This window comes from Anomalospiza imberbis, chromosome 1 (assembly GCF_031753505.1).
Source record: "Anomalospiza imberbis isolate Cuckoo-Finch-1a 21T00152 chromosome 1, ASM3175350v1, whole genome shotgun sequence".
In the NCBI taxonomy this organism is placed as follows: Eukaryota; Metazoa; Chordata; class Aves; order Passeriformes; family Viduidae; genus Anomalospiza; species Anomalospiza imberbis.
Window position 1 is genome coordinate 131,195,132 of NC_089681.1, and position 17,636 is coordinate 131,212,767.

Consider the following 17,636-nt stretch of genomic DNA (forward strand, 5'->3'; position numbering starts at 1 on the left):
ATTTTATAAAGCAGGAATGTGGGGCCTCTCAAGCTGAGTTTGAATTGAATTTGTGTCTTTCAGTCCTGAATTCTCTAATCATTGGACTGTCTGCTCTTGCTTCTGGCAATTAATATGGAATAAACCAAGTCCTCTTCAAGTCTTTAATCTAATTCTATAGGTGCCTTCTAAACAATTTTTTGGATTCTTTATTCAGAGAGGGTGGACATATTCCTGCTAAATCCTTATTTGGGTGCCTACCCTCCTGATAAGGAACAGCCCTCATGCACCAACCTGATGGCTAATGCAAGTCACTTTGTCTGAGGTATCTCATTTTCTCCATGTGTTGAACAAAGAGCCTACATATTTAGCTTCAGGTTTTGGATACCAGTCAGGCAGTTAAGATAAGAGTGTTGCAGCACACACCACCGTTAATATGTCAAGCATATATTTCCATTTTTAGGCACCTAAAAAGAAGCAGGATCAGTGCACATTCGGAAACATTGAAATAATGAGTATTTAACAGAGATGCCAAAATATGACTTTGAGTACCGAGAGAGCACCAAAATGCAGTGGTGCTTCTCTTGCTTTTCAACTTTTTCTGATTAAAACCAGATTTTTCTCCCTTGTAACTATTAAAGTTCATGTGATCAGGAGTGCCAAAATCACATCTCTTGGACTGTCAAAAAGTCAAGAGAGAAACAACACAATTATATTCAGTAATATTTAAAAGAAAATACAATAAACTTCAAACTTCTTGGGAACCTTACACACTCTCTGTGGTTTTGTACATTGCTGCCTCCCCTAGCTCTCCCAGAAGGAGATTTGTATCATTAAGAGAAATTTTCAGTACAGGATGAAACAGTAGCTAAGAATGCGCTGAGTTCCATATCCCACAATGTTCTAAGTTCCAAAGAGCTTGGAGACTGAAGGTTGTTACAAATCAGACAGATTATACAGATTCACCACTTAGAAATGCATTTTCAAAACAGATGTTTTACAAGCCAGCTCTGAGTCTTACACTAAAAAGTACCCATCCATGCAAAGAATACTGGGCCAGATCCCCTTGGGTCTCCCTCAGATGACTCAGAAAAATGATTACACAAATGGGGACATAATGGAGCCCCATCAGAACACAACGTAACATAACCATGTAAGGTTGTTTCTGTTTTGAACGAATCAGGCTATTATTTGCTTGATCAGCAAGTCTGAATCCAAAAGTCAGCTTTACTAGAGAGTTTACAGCCAGACTTTGAAGTTAATCCAAAAAAGTATGTGATTCTTCTTGGCCTTTGCACAATGTCTGTCTCTATCTTTGTTGGCTGGTTGGGAAATTTGGGCTGCTTTATTTATTCAAACATGTCTAATCACTGCACGTCATTTAACTGTTATTTGTTATGGGAGTTTGGGTTTTAAGGTTACAGGTTACAACTGTCAAGAGTCAAAAGGGTCAGCTGTTGTCAGTTAAACTAAGTGGAAGAGGAAGGAGTCACTCAATACATGACAGGTCTTTTGTGGCAACAAAATACACGTTTGCCCATATAACTTCGATGAAAAACATTAATTATTTCATACTAGCATAAATCAATCACTTCCAATAAAATCCTTCTCAGGTTTGCATTAGCATATCTGTAAGAAGAAAAAACATCTTGACGCTGTTTTTTGGCTTTAATGAGCACAAACAATTTCTTCTGCAAATCATCATGTCTTCATTTAGATTATAACACAGTTGAGGAATGTTGTATGTCACCACTATTCTGATTTCTTTGGCATATGAAAACGTTTACATTAACTTTTACATAAAATGCAATGCTTCTCTAGAGACTTTTACCCTAAGTTTTTTTACAGAAGCATGACAGTGGGGTTCAGTCTGGCCCTTGAACAGTCCTTCCTGGTTCACAATCATCTCATCCTGATTATTTTAACTGCATTTTAGTCCTCAGTTTGACTCTGCATATTTCAGCCTAGTTAACAGCGGTTGCAGACTTACTAAGAGCAGATTATACCCTTTTTAGGAAAATAATTATGTTCTACAGTCTTTTATGGTGATGGTTGTGTAACTGTTAATTTTAAAAGGGGTTGTGAAAAAGGGATCTGTTTTGAGATGAGTTGAAGGAAGACAACCAGACCCTAGGACACTATTTATTGTCTCCAAGTTTGCATGTGAAATAGGGATCATGTTATTCTGGCAGCTAATTAGACATAAATGGGATGATGCAACAGTTCTCTGGGAACTACCTTTTCCTACTTAGGAAAAAATTCTGTTGCTTTGAGTGGAGTTTTTCTGATTCTTAACAAGACTTGCAAATTACTACTCAAAGGACACTGAAATGTTTACAGGGAAAAGGTAAAATCACAGCCCATAAAAAGTCTTGTTTGATAGCAAGGGTATGTAAGGCCAGTAGAGTAAACTGGTAAGAGTGTTTCCCACGAGGTCTTTCCACCCAGTGCATCTAGAGGATGGCTCACCTTTGTCCCTGCCCACAAGCTGGTGTAACACTCCATCTCTGCCTGGAGCTCACTGAGTGAATGGGGGTGCAGGCAAAGCAAGCAGGATTTATTAAAGAGCAAGGAGGAGCTAAAGGGACTGCGGCACTGGCATTGCCTGGCATGTTTGCACACACCCATGTCCCAAGGCCCAGCTTTGACCCTTCTCCCCATCCAGATCAGACAGAGAGATGTTTCAAATCAGCTGATAATGCATCCTCTGAAGATAACTTTCTGTCTACAGAGATAGCAACCAACTTTGGCATCTAACTTTCAGAGTACTAAAATTTCATAAAATGAGTTCCACTGCTCTTGCATTAAACGTGCCACTGAATTTCATGCAGTTATATTTGTTCCAAATCTAAGTCGGGCTAACTAAGGTTACACCCCAGAAAAAGATTCTGTTTTTACTAAGCATTATCGAAAAAAAGGAGATTTTGTGTCTTCTGTAGCTAGTTTATTTCAATTGATGCATATCTTCTGTCACAGCCAAAAACTCAGAGAAACTGTTTCTCATTATTTAATTTAATCTCTTACAGATATTTCTTGATATATACAAACTAGACTTAGGAAAATACTAATGAGGCTAATTTCCACTGAAATAGCTGTAAATAGCCTAGAAATTTCATCTGAAGATCTGTGCACAGGATTTTTTCACAAGACCTTCTTTTTGGCCCTTACAGAATTAATTATATTTCACCACCAGAATGATGAGGAGAAAGACTTGACTGGATCTGGAGTACATCAGGCTCAGCTCCCAGTAAGGAAGGTAGCTAAGGGAGCTTTATCTACTGCTTGGTGAAGAAAAAGATGAAGATCCTCTGTGTTATTGCTTGTCCACTGCAGTGCTCAAAATTGTCACACATTGTTCCAGTCAAGGATAGTATCTCTGCCTCTCTGCCTGTCTTTGTGTGTTAGGAACAGAGAACCAGTGCAGTGAAGTCCTTACCTGAACTTAACAGGGACGAGCCTGTGTGAGCTTGTCCAGCAGTCTCTTAATGGAATTGGAAAAAAATGGAATCAAATGCCCATTCTATTTCCCAATAGATATATTTCTTCTATAGCTGTAGAGATGCTTACATACTGGCACTTTCTGTCCTTTGCAAAAGTTTGCACCAAATGATGCCCATGCCAGTTCCCAGATTTGAAAGAGATATCCAAGCTGTCATGCTTTTGGGCTTAAATTTGAACCAGATCTTGCCTTTTTTTTTTTTTTTGCACTAGTAGATGACCCACTCAGCAAACGTAAATGAGGTACATGCAGTCTAGAGTATCTAGGCATATTGAACATTTTTAAAATATGCTTCCTCTTAAAAGCATTTCACTTGTGTTAATGGAACTGAAGAAAGGATATGAAAGTTTCTTGGGGTTGATTGCTCATAGAAAGAAAATGCACTGACAAATCAGGAATTTGTTCACTTAGTATCTGAAAGGATGTCCTTTATTACTGAGGGAGACAGAAATCTTTTATCTTCAAGCAAGGCCAGTGAGGACAGAACTTAAGTGCCCTTCAGTCATAGTGGTCCTATAACAGCTTTTGGAAAAGAAACACAGTATGTGACCTGGCCTCCTGACAGATAGGTAGTAAAACCTTTCAAGTCATCCTTTCAAGTAACCACTGCTTTGGTCCTGTACACCAAGAGAGACCAATGATCTCCCAAAAGTTTGCACCCATTATGGATTTGGTTAGCTACTGAGCTGGCATTCAGCTTTCTGGGAATATTATCCTATCTGCTCTCATTTCTCCAGGAAAGCAAGTGAGGATTAATTTCTTTTGTCTACTTTCATATTTGAGGGAAAGGAGAAATTGACTTCAAAGGCATGAGGAGCTTAATTTAAAGCTGTAAACTGAAGATCCTCAATTCTTCTCTTGCTAGGGTAAGAGGTCCTCTGAATATAAAGAATTCTTCTGCTACAGCTATAGGCAACAAAAGAAGTTTCTTGCATTCCAGATAGAAAAACTGGGGAATTCTAAATTCCTTGGGAAAGAAGCCAATAATAAATCAGCTTGATCAAGACAGGAGATGCAGGTATTTCTTAAAAACAGCAAATGGAATTATAAATTTCTCAGTGTATTTTCCAGTGTTAAAGGTATGACAACTGCATAGTAAATACAGGCACACAGCCAGCTGTGAGGTAACAGCTCACAGTAAAATCCCTCTGCCTTACAAAATCATAGAATAATTTTGATTGGAAGAGAACTTTAAAAGTCATCTGCCATAAGCCTGGACATCTTCAATTAGACCAAGCTGCTCAGAGTCCAATCTGGCCTTGAATATTTCCAGGGACGAGGCATCTGCCACCTCTCTGGGCAACCTGCTCCAGCATTTCACCACCCTCATTTTGAAACACTTCTTTCTTGCATCTAATCTAAATAGATCCTCTTTTAGTTGAAAACCATTACCCCTTGTCCTATTGCAACATGCCCTGCTAAAAGATTTGATCCCATCTTTCTCAGAAGACCCCTTTAGGTACTGGAAGGTGCTAAAATCTCTTCCTGTAGCCTTCTCTTCTCCAGGCTGAACAACCCCAGCTCTCTCAGCCTTTCCTCAGAGAAGTGTTTTATTCTTCCAGTCATCTTTGTGGCCCTTCTCTGCACTCACTCCAACAGGTCCCTTTATGCAGTGTGAATAGAATCCTGAGAGCAGAAGTTGGAAACGCAAGAATTTGCAAAGAGAGTTCTATTTTTTTCCATCATTCACTCTGTCCCTTCTTTTAGTAATAAGACAGACTGTCACTACATGAGTGTCATGTATCATATGAGTTTGATGCATACTACTCTTCCCTAGATTAATAGAGAATGAATAACAATGAATTTTTAAGCTGGACATAGTGTACATGATACACTGTTTGGCTCCAAGAAAAACCTTCCATTGGGAAAGAGGTTATAAATGCAGAACATTTGGGTCAGTCCAGAAAAGCAGAAACAAAATGAGGAAAGGTACTTAAAAGTAATCTTGGAATCTTCAAGTAGGGTTCAGGACATAAGTTTGAGAAGGAGTGATAGGAAGAAAAAGAAAAGTAAGCAGCATCCAAAAAACCTGGACACAAACCAGTGAGATGTTATCTTCAAAGAATGTTGTAACAAAAAGTATTTACTTTTGCTCCACTTAATTTAATAATTCTTATTTTTAAATATCTGCTCAAATAAACTATATTTTTATATGTGCATAGAAACAGATGTTTGTGTGCATTACCTCCAGGAATGTTTGTGCCCAGAGCCGGGACCTGATCTTTAGTGCCGCACTCTTTCCTCTTTCCAGCTGTCCAACAGTGCACGCAATTAAGACACACTTCACATTTGTACAGTTCTGAGCAAAAAATAAAGGGAAGTCATACTTATGCTTTGAAAACAAAATAATTTTTGAATGCTATAAATAAGCAAAAACAAATCAACTTTTCCTTAAAGAGCTAAATAGTCTGAAATCAGTGTTTTCATCTAATATACACGAGATACCCCATGAGTCATTGTGATAACTCTAAACCAAGGAGCAGGTTCTTTTTAAATCACCTATGAATACAAACACCTACCTATAGTAAAGAAAATAAAAGTAGTAATTTTCAAAGGTGTCCGCTCAGAAGAACTCTTAAAATGTCCAGGCACTTACCAATCCTTTGAAACATGTGCTTTTTCCTCACCTATCAATCATTTTATGATTTCAACACTTTTTTTCTGTTCTCTATGCATTAAGTGTTTATTTGTATTACTAAATGTTTCCCCTTTTCTAACTCTCCTGGTTTCCCCACTAATATTTACATCATAGCACCCAGAACATTCGCTGAGATTCATTAGTTGCTTTACTTGAAACTTATTGTCCATGAAGCATTCCTGATGAGCAGTGATTCTGGCTCATGCACAAGGTTGAAAGCAAAAGCCAAGCATTGCAACTCAAAACTATATACTCCTGAAGTCTGCCAGAAAAATGTCACTCTAAAGGTTAAAAGCTGACTGGAAGCCACTGAAGGGAATGAACTAAGTCTCATGGGGTAACCACAGGAATTATGTGGTTGTTTAGGGCATAAAAAGGAAAAATGATCTCATAAAAAATGATTAAATGTTTGTGGAAAAAATAAAAAATTTTGTATATACAAATGGGTTTTATCTGAAAAGTTTTGTTTGACTCAGGGGAAGGCTGAGGTTTTAATTGATTCCTCTTTTTTTAGCAAAGCAGAGAATCCCTCCCATGACAGAAGGCCTTGTGACCTCAAAAGCAAAGCTAAGTTTTCAAAAGTAAGTATATTCCCTACTGAGAGTGAAAATGCACTACCAGTACCCAATCTTCAGGAAATTAGATGATGATGCATGGAACAGATTTGAAAACACCATTAAGGAATTCTGTATCTTTATAGACAGCTTTTCTCACAAATCTCTGTCTTATTAGAGGATAAGCAGAAGCTGTATGCTTAATTGCTGCTTTCTATATCTGACTGAAAATGAAACTGTAAACCCTGGAACTTGCAACTATAAACTTTTTTTTAAAATGAATATCTTAAAGTATCTGTTTATTTGGCTTTAAACATCCTCCAAACAGATTTATTTATTTTGCAGGAAGAAGAAGACTTGTTTTCATTAATCATAGTGGTCAAAACCACACATTAGCAAAACAAATCATTAGTATGCAAAAAAGTCTACTTTTGGCTGACATTTTAGGACCTGAACACATATTTCTGTTTTTCTTAAAAATGCATTTAGCCTGTAGTGATTTTCAGAACGTAATATTGGAACTAATGGAAAAGAAACCAAATATTTAATCAACAGTATAAATAGAATAAGAGGTTCTCAGAACATTTTGTCTCTCTGTGAAGACACTTTGATGAAAATGAAAATAACATTTCTAAAAAAAAATTATGATTTTGAACAAAGAATTATCTTTGGCCAATCAGTCTTTTCCATAGAAACATTAATTTTCCATGTATACTTCCAATGTGTCAAATAAAATAAAAAAATATGCCTCAGCAGTAACTAATCCTGAAGGCATTAGTATTGGGACACCTTCTAACTGAAACAATTACACTGCTTTTCTATGCTCACCTTGGAAAAATCTTTCTATATATCCAGTGGTAAGCACTGCACCCAGTCCTATCCTAATTTGTGCTGATCAAAAGCATATTTTACTAGAAGAAAACTCATCAAAGTGCCAATTTCATATTACTGAGTACCCCACTAAATATGTTTGACCCATCTACATCAAGCAGCTGAAAAGTCCCTGCTTCATATTTTAAGTCGCAAACACAGTGCATACTTCAGAACTTTGTTAACCACTTCCAGTTGCTGCAGTCATTTTTATGTTGGCAGCCTATGAGCCTAGTCACTCAGAAAGATGAATGAAAATCAAGATATCACTGAAGAATGGATTAAATGTTCTGTGATATTGACTGGCATGTCTTTGAAAGTCTTGCATTTTTCCTTCAGATCCAGTGGAATTGGATTCTTCCTAGGGTATTGGGCTGGTGAAAGTGATTATTGCTTAAAATGTGATTTTGCTTTAAAACTGTGATTTTGTTCTTAATAACATTACAGTTTTCATTACTTTCAGATTCTATCTTCTTCCTGTTATAAAAATTGCCAAATTAACTTTCAGAAGCAGTAATTATTCTTTTAGTCCAGAACACTTACGTTTGTGAGGTTCTTTGCTTCCAAATTCTATTGAGGTCAAGGAATTCTACTGTTTGCAGTAAACAGCTTAATAAGAGACTGGACAGCATGAAAGAAACTCTGTCCAAGGTTCATAAAAATAGATGGAAAGCACTGACTGTGAATCCCTTGACTGATCTCAAGGTCACCATGTTCGCACATAGCCTTTAGGCAAAGGCAGGTGACACCTACAGGGCTGAAGTATGCTAAGGATGGCACTTTGAATGCTGGAGTGGAAAAAAACTTCTGAAAATACAGCCAAGTCCAAATACTCAGGTATATACTCAGACTGTCTAATCAGAACTATTTTCTTAGGAGAGACAGCATTGTCTGGATTGTTAAAAATACAGTGACCTGTCCCATTTGCTTTGCCTGTGGTATTGTAGAGTCCCACATTTCCCTGCACAGTCCCAGTATACAGCTTTTAGATAGCTCACCAATATTTTTGCAGAGTTTTTCCTGTGAGGTTCTGCCACTGCGACATCCCTTCTCCTGATGTAATGAGAAATTGTGGAATTATATAAAAAAGCAGCAAGTTCAGGAGTGTCTTCTGGAACAGCAAACTGCAAAGAGAGAAATGAGAATGGTAATGACATACACATGCAACAATTCTAACAGATTTGTTCCTGTCTCAGAGGTCTTGAATTTTTGATTAACACTGTTTTTTCAATTGAACAGCACAATCATGAGAATACTTTATCTTCAACTAGGAGCATGATGAGTAATAGCACAGCAAAATATTGCCCAGTTATAGGAATTACAGAAGCCAACATTTTTCTCCACTTTTTACTGGTGTCACTTTTGTTGCTTTACCTAATTTTGTTAGACTCTCGGGGCAAATTCTGATATATATATCAGGATAAATTCAGAGTTGTTTAGTCATTAGTTCAGATCAGAATCTGTCTAATAAATTTTAATGATTTTACCAGTTTTAGAAAAAAAGGAAGTCTGACTTCAAACAACAAGTTTTTTGATCATATAAAAAGTGCTACAGATTTGTTTTGGTAACAGCTCAACTCTGCATAATGCAACAGCTTCTTAATTTTAAATCTCACATTAAAATGTATTCTTTTCAGCTTTATATTTACAGATTTTTGTTCTCCAATTAAAAACTACTTTTTGTTGGCAGTTTGTCTTTAATTTCTATACCGGGCATTTAAGGCTTCTTTTATGAATATAATAACTCCTGGAGCCAACTGCTAGAGTAGGAAAGATAAATTTTAATTCATGACAATCTAATAATGTAAAATCACAATAAAATATACATGGAAGTTTACTGTAAGATCTCAACAGGAACTCAACTAAACATAGCCAAAGCTATTCCTTAAGGACATCAGATTGTAAAGCGCTACATCAGATTCTTCTTGTCAGTTCCTTTAACCTCTGAACACAAAATATCTTAAACAAATTCCTAAAGGAAATGTTTATAATTGTAATAATGTTGTTAATTGTAATATGCTTGTAATTGTAATAAATGTTGAAAGAGAATAGCTATAAACACACAAAACCTTCCACACACTAGTGCTGTGAAGTACTAGATTTGGAAAGTTGGTGTAATATATCTGATTAAAATTATAAAGCTATAAATAGAACATAAACATTTGGCATTGTCTGAGATCTTCAGTCAAAAGCACCCTACAAAGAGAAAGATATTGTAATTCATTAACAAATGAAAACCCATAAAAAAAAAGAATCCTCTTTTTTTCCTTTTTTCTGTTGCTTCATGAGGTTAGCACTGTCTATTTGCAATAAGGGAACCCATAAGTAGCTAGTAAATCTCTCCCTCTCAATGTGGTAATGTGCAAATTCTCCTTCCGGAATTCTTTCACCAGCATATAGACTTCTTTAATGATGACAAATTTAAAAAACCCCACAATATACTCATGTGCCTGCAAAGAAGCCCTCGATATATGATCACAATGGATATATATGTAGATCCCTTTGAATACCAGATGATTTTCATATTTACATTTTTCTTTTTTCATAGATCTTAGAGTGTTAGCATCTTAGTGATTTAGCATCTTAGTGCAGTTAAGAGAAACACATGTGTCTCCTGCAACCATTTAAAAGCAGAATTTGTCCAGTGGCCCAGAAGTCCAGGTTAAAGATATTATTTTATCCTTCTTGAACTGTTCACATGGAATTGCTTAACTGTATAATCTGTCTCCGTTGCTGTTTTATATGCCATGTATTTGGCACACTATCTTAGAGGATCACTCCCTCCCTTCATCCACAGTGGACTGTCTCAGTTTCCCCACCATGAAAAACTGTACTGCCTTCTTCCTGAGCATTATTACTTTGAGCAGGTTCCAGACCTCTCTAGTTCCCCACTTCTCATTTCAATACCATGTCTCTTGTTTTCTAGCCAGGCTGCATTGTCTAACTCCATCAGAAATGTTCTAGAAGAGGACTTTTTTACACAAAGATTATACATATTATGTTACATACATTATATTATACTACATTATAAATATTTTAATATTTTATCTATATATATAGATAGATAGATAATACTATATATTATATTACTAGATTATAAACAAAATTACACAAGAGGGGTTGGTGACCATTCAAGAGCATTGCATTGGATGGTATTACTTTGTCCCAAGACCAGGCCCTAAACATGCTAGTAACAGTTTTGCAGCATGAGGAGACAATGCCTCTGGAAGAGGTTAGCTCCTGCCACTCATGTTGGTGGATGAACTTTATACATGTGGTGGACTTTTGATGTTATTTCACTGCTTCCCTGATAGATGCCTCGCTCATGGTACTGCAGTGCTCAGCTATTGAGAATGCGCCATGTGTGTCTATATGCTCTACCACAGTGGTATTTATAGGTACAGGTTTCTTAAAAATGTTTTTTTCCATCAGTCTGGGAGAAAAAACAACTCATCAGGAATTTGTCTCAAGCCAGAAGGCAATCTAACTGAGCCCTCTTCTCATCACAGCTGCCTTTAGGAAGAGTAAGAAGGAAGTAAGAATGGGGCATGCATACACAATACTCTCCTAATAATTTTCAGCTTCTGAATGTTTTCAGATCAGGGACTTCCTTATCTATATGAAGTTTGTGTCCATTTGCTAATCGTCACTGGACTTCTCTTTTGGGAATTTGTTTACTTTCCTCTTAGAATCATGTAAACTTTTAACCCTGACTACTTCCCTTTGGCCATGAATTCCAGACACCTGAGACCTGCCACCATGAACCGTCATTTCCTTTTGCTTGTTTTGAATCTGGCTCTCCAGGCTTCATTAGATGTTCCAGTGCCTGTGCAGGAAGAGGCAGAGAACAGTCAATCCACACCCACGCTCTTCCTGCCACTACTCATTTGGAGGATCATACTTGTGCATAGTCACCTCTTTTCCAGACCGAAGTGTCCTGAGTGTCCTGAGTGTACTGAGTTCCAAGTTCTTCTGCAGTAGAATTGATTCCATATCTTTGATAAGTACTTTTGCTCCTTTTTACACGTTTTTCAAGATTCGTAATTTTATTATCCTTTCACATCCCTCACTGTCTTCATAGAGAGATAAGCTACAGAAAAGTTCCTAAATAAAAGTCTTCCCATGTGTGCATAGGTGTGACTTCTCTTTGTGGACTAGACAACAAAGCTCAGATAAAACTTTTTTACAAAACAAGAAATTCAGCAGTGGGGAGGAATATACTGCTTTGATTGAAACAGAACAATCTGAGTCATTTCAAAGAGGAAATGCCTCAGTGCCCTAAGAGAGGTAAGTTCGGATATCCAAGAGAAGTCAGGCATTTAATGCCCTTAGCCTTATATGGAAATTTGAGCTAAGCATCCCATTGTTTATACAAAACTTGAAGCCTGTCTCTGTGTCCTCTTGTCATCTGAAGCAATAGATAAGCATGACATATTTGAAACCTGATTTGTGTACTCATACTGTTCAATGCTTTGAAAAACTGGAATAAGGAAAGGTTATTTGATTCTTGCCATAACAACTGTGTATCTAAAGCCATATTCTGCCACAACAGATGGATCATTATTACAGGAAAATTTCTCACAAGCTTCACAAGAATTTAGTCTTTTTTTATGTAACAGATGCAATCATTACCAAGTGGGAGAAGGAAGAGCAAACTTCTTAAAAAATAAATTAAATTAAAAAATATACATTGCTTGAAAATGTCAGTAAGAACTGTGGCAGTATTCTACCCAGCTTCTTAATTCAACCTTAAACAGAACACAGTGGCTAGGATGGGAGAATGCTGAACTGCTTTTCACGTGCTTGCTGATCAGTGACTGTGATCTGTGATCTGATCAATGACTTTGAGAAGCTAGGCTTGCAAGTACAAATGCAGCACCTTAGCTTCTTCCTCCTCACCACTTTTGAAAAAGAGGTGAAAAATTAGGTAGAAAAGATATGTAGAAAAAATTCCCTGTCTCAAATCTTACTGTGCTTTGGGTATAAACTGGACAGACATTTTCTGTCTTCTGTTTCCTATGACTCATTTGCTTTTTCTTTCTCTGAAGAACTAAATAAAAGGGTGGAATTCCAATGCCTCTTCAGTTTCCCAGGTGAAACACAAAACTCTAGCCATACTGTGTTTGGTAGACATCAACTTTTCTTTACTCTTTTTAAGTATATATTGTAGTTCTGTCTGTTCAAGCTAAAGACTTGACTTGTAACTCCTTAGGCTGTGAACACTCCTCATCACTAGAAAGTTGTCTTCCCTTTCATTGAATATACTGAACTCAAACCCATTGTGGTATGCAAAAGAGGCAGAGCATTTTTAGCACTCGGAATGCAGCCCTCCCTGAAAGATGTTTAACAGGCTCCTGCTTAAACTTGAGAAGTGTTGTTGTTTACTCCAGAAATGTCTGGAATCAGTCATGCTTAATAAATTGGATACCTTGTTTTTGATGGGATAATTTGTAGAGTTGTGTTTTGCTTAATCTTCTGACTTCGAGCCAAACCAAGCTCTTTTGAGGGGATCTGCCATCACAAACATAGATCTTAAAATAGGAAATTGTCCAAGCAGACAGGGATCAGGTTAGGAAAGCTGAAGCCCTAAGAGAATTAAATGCAGCCAGGGATGTTAAAAACAATACGAAAAGCTTCAATGGATACTCAAAGGTAGGTGAGGGAAAATATAAGTTATCTCCAGAAGGAAATAGGAGACCTGGTTGCCCAGGAGGTACTCAGTGACTTTCTTGCCTCAGTCTTCACTGGCAAATGCTCCAGGCACACTGCTTAAATCACAGAAGGGAGAATGAAGAACTGCCTGCTCTGAATCTGAAGGTGCACTTGTCTATGAGACTTGATGAGATGCATCCATGGGACCTGAGGGAACTGGCAAATGAACTGACTAAGCCACTATCCATATCTAAAAAGTTGTGGCAGTCTGGTGAAGTCCTCACTGACTGGAAAAGGGGAAACATAACCTCCCTTTCTATAAAAGGTGAAAAAGGAAAACCTGCAGAACTACAGACCAGTCAGTCTTACTTCTGTGCCCAGCCCAATCATGGGGCAGATCTTCCTGGCAACTATGCTAAGGCACATGGAAAATGAGGAGGTGATTTGTGACAGTCAGTATGGCTTCACTAAAGGCAAACTCTGTCTGACAGATTTGGTGGCCTTCTATGGTGGGGTCACAGCGTTGGTGGATAAGGACAACTGACATAATCTACTTGCACATAGGCAAAATATTTGCCACAGTCACAGATGACATCCTGGTCTCTGTGCTGGAAAGACATGGATCTGACAGAGCACTCAGGGGATAATGAATGGGCTGTGTGATCACACTCAAGGAATTGTGGTCAATGGCTTAATGTCCATTTGGAGACCAGGGACACGTGGTGTTCTTCAGTGGTGGTATTGAGACAGGGCCCTTTTTAACATCTGTGTTTGTATCATTGACAGCAGGATTGAGCACACCCTTCTCCTCACATAAAGAGTACAGAAACCAAATATGTACCAAGCAACACAACACTCACATTAGAAATGTTATAGACTATCTATATCTTGCTCTTACCCAGGAAAATGATCTTGGACTGTTAAAAATTCCCCAGAAAGTTAAATTCCCAAGAAAGTTCCATTCATTGTGAAGTGTAGGCAAACAAACCCAATCAAAATGCAGAAAGGGGTGGAAATAAAGCATTTACCTTTATTTGCATTGTATTAATAGGAGAGCTTGTTTGACAGTGCAATGGTCCATGTGTCTGAATGTGAAGAATATAAAGAAGAAATTCCTCTCTACTGGATACAGGCCAACCAACACGGAGAATTGTATTGTTGATGGCACTTGGTCCTATATTGTGCAGCTGTTGAAGAAATACAATCAGTACTTTCCAAGGCAGTAAAAACAACAAAAAACATTGCAACCACCACTCAGGTATTTTCAAATTCTTAGTGGACACAGCCTTAGAGTATTTAGGGAAGATTATTACAGATTATTAATATCACTGTATTGATGGAGAATCTGTGGAAGGTAGGAGAGAAGAACCTCTCCACATTAGCCACAAAGCCAAAGGCAAATCTGAGAGAACAGTCTTTTCTGTCTGAATGTATATTCAAGAAACCCATTACCTTTCCCATTTTTTCCTACATATGAAGAGTTGAAATTATCTAAAAAAAGTATAAAAAAAATCCCAACCCAGAACACACTAGCAAATGAACCCCACAGAAATATGAACAATGAACCTTAACAGATCATACTTGAAAATAGTAGCCAAAACTTCAGAATACAAAAGAATTACATTTCAGGGCACAAGAATAGAAGGTAGAGCAGAACTTAAACATGCTTCTTTGGATAAGAAATATATTTTCAACATTCTCAATCTAGATTTTCTCAAAATAAGTAAAGGAAACAGTTTTCCTAAATTAATATCCCGGAACATTATTTTTTTTCTGGGGAAAATGAGCAAAGATAGAAATAATAAAAGTTTAGAAATATAGGCTAGTAAAATAGTTTCCTTATATCAGTTTACAGTTTGAAAATAACTGATGACAACAGGAGTCTGGACATATGTTGTCACTGGGCTTGGAGAGTTAAAGAAGCTGAACACCATGGACCTTTACGCAAAGTTCCTAGAGATGTGAGAACCTCCTTTTTTTAAATTTGCAGGATTTTTGTGACTGATGACCTTTGGTTACAACTAAATGAAAAGCCCTTTCAATCTTATATCTTCTGGGAGATTGCTTGGTCTTTTGTATGCTTTGCTGATATAAACCATGTAAGTGGTTTCCTTAGTAACTGTAACTAATCACTGTAATTATTTTAATATATTTGAAGACACAAATACAGTTTCACAAACAACCCAAATGCTTGAGACAGGATGATTTGAAGTATTTTTCAGTTTAGAGAAATGTGTTAAGATGGGGAATTCACAAATGATAATTTGTATTTTACAGTTGTATTCACTATACTTTACTATGTCATGCAAATTGTAATCTTACACTGCTGATTAAGCTCAGTTGCTTATATTTTCTTGAGTGCTAGTTTGTGAATTATAACCATATGTGAAGCCCCCTGTTTTACCCTCCAGAATAAAGGCCATCAATCAGATTCTAAGGATGGCTTCTATTCCATGTAGTTCACTCAATGCCCTTTTTCTAAGCTGAACTCTTTTACGAATCATCCATAGGAAAAAATCAACAAAAATACAAGATAAAAATATGTGCACTTAAAACAGTAAGAATTGTTTTCAACACAATGTTTCCTGAGGTAACAAGTTACATGTATGTCTACATTATTTTATTCAGTCAGCTAAATGTCAAAGAAAACATTTTTTCCAATGCACAGCATGTACAGCTTCTAATGAGAAGATACTTGACATTGATTATAAGGAACTTTTAAGCACTGTTTTTAATTCTTGTCAAACACCCAAAATGTTTATAAATCCCTTAAATATCTAAGACAGACTCCTAGCATAAACTAATATCCCCTCCACTCACATGAACAGATAATGGGGTTGTGAATTCCCAGATTAAATTTGGGTCATGTGCTAAAGTCAGAGTATTTACATTTGTGGCTTTATCTAGCTACAGATAAAGACAATAAACCAAATTCATCAGGGATTCAGTGGGGGCAGTGTGAGGTCCTGTGGCAACATACATAATTTTTACCTCATAGATGTGTTCTACTAAAGGACCAACTTCTTCTTCTTTTGTAGGTTCATCTTTGGGCTCCCAGTTGTGAAGTGGCAAAATAATTGTAGGGGGGTGAGACACTCTGTAATAAACACAACAGGTTAAAACAGCAACTGTTACCAGTGACTGATTGCATTAGTTTTAGAACAAAATGATGACCACTATAAAAACCTGAGCCCTCAAAGGCTTGTTGTTTGGGCATATTAATTAGAATTAGGTGAAGTGAATGCTACAATGCCTCTATAGCATACTGCCCAATCCTTGCAAATGACTGAGGGTGTGCATTTAGTGTCATACTTCCTGTGATGGACTGTCCCTTCCAGACAGTCCAGGGTGCTGCTCTGTTTGGGGAGAGGAATCCAATCTGTTGGGCATTTTTATCATTCTCACTGATGAGATACCTGAATCCATTATCCACAAAAGTAGAGTAAATAAATGTATTTTTCTATTTCCATTTAAAGCCTGTAGGTGTTTAATGTGATGCATCTTTCTTCCCTAGAATACATTTTTAGCTATTAACTGTTCTGATTGTCAATTTCTATAACATCTGTTATTATTAATTTAAAAAACCTCGCAAAGTAGCCTATCTCATCTTACAGATGGGAAACAGAGATATTGTGACTTCCATAAAGTCATAATGGAAATAGGTGTACTGAGAAACAGAATTCAGGACTAGACTCTAAAAGAGTGCTCCAGGCTTTCCAACTGCTTTGCAAACAAAGTGGCAGTTAAAGCATTCCCTGGAAAACTGTTGCAACTTGCAACACATAAATAAAACATAAACAAAGAAAACTGACTTAATATTTGACATCCTTCCAGCTGCTTTTTTATTTTTCCTTTTCTTCTCTATCTGACCTTAAGAAAGTAGTCTTCTGTTAACATTTTATTTGAATCACAAACATTTTATTTCCCATAAAAAGTGAAATGTCATTGTACCGGTCCCATTCAGATGCCAACTAAACCTCACTCAGGTGTTCAGAAGTTGGGAAATCAGATCCCAAGAATTTCTTTTAGCATGGTAGGTCAGTTCTGCCACAGACATCTGTCACCTACAAGTACTGCATGCAGCTCTTGGTGCTAAAATGGTATTACCCTTTCTTTGCTAGGGTCAACTCTCACTCAATTTTGCTGGTTTATGGAGTCTTTAGCTGAAAGAAAATCCATAAACTTTCAGTGTTGGTTCTGCCAAAGCTGGAGTTTTGCTAACAGAAAACTGTTAAAAATCAACCATTAATTTTTTTAGAGTGTAAAATTTGAATACCATAATAGACTTCTAGGCACTGATGTTAAACACTTTGCAGTGGCCCTGCTGTAGATTTCCCCTTGTAGAAAAAATTGGATGGTTTTCTTGCAAATGCTGAAAAAATACTATTGTAAGGAACAAACTGTTCTTGATTACAGCTCTTATGTCATATACAATGTATAAAAA

At 37.0% G+C, this 17,636-nt stretch overlaps 1 protein-coding gene across 2 annotated transcripts in view; it reads right to left on the bottom strand.

The window, feature by feature from the left end:
• The window catches only part of ITGA8 (integrin subunit alpha 8), a 113,133-nt gene that overhangs the window by 19,592 nt on the left and 75,905 nt on the right, over nt 1–17,636 (bottom strand). The window contains exons 24-27 of one of the 2 annotated variants that reach the window (XM_068212074.1): nt 16,184–16,289; nt 14,221–14,379; nt 8,539–8,664; nt 5,664–5,777 (exon numbers count right to left, since the gene is read on the bottom strand). In XM_068212074.1, coding sequence (XP_068068175.1) covers nt 5,664–5,777; nt 8,539–8,664; nt 14,221–14,379; nt 16,184–16,289 — 505 coding nt within the window. Of the gene's footprint in view, nt 1–5,663; nt 5,778–8,538; nt 8,665–10,929; nt 11,367–14,220; nt 14,380–16,183; nt 16,290–17,636 lie in introns of those variants that run through there. The other variant, XM_068212079.1, reaches the window with a different exon arrangement.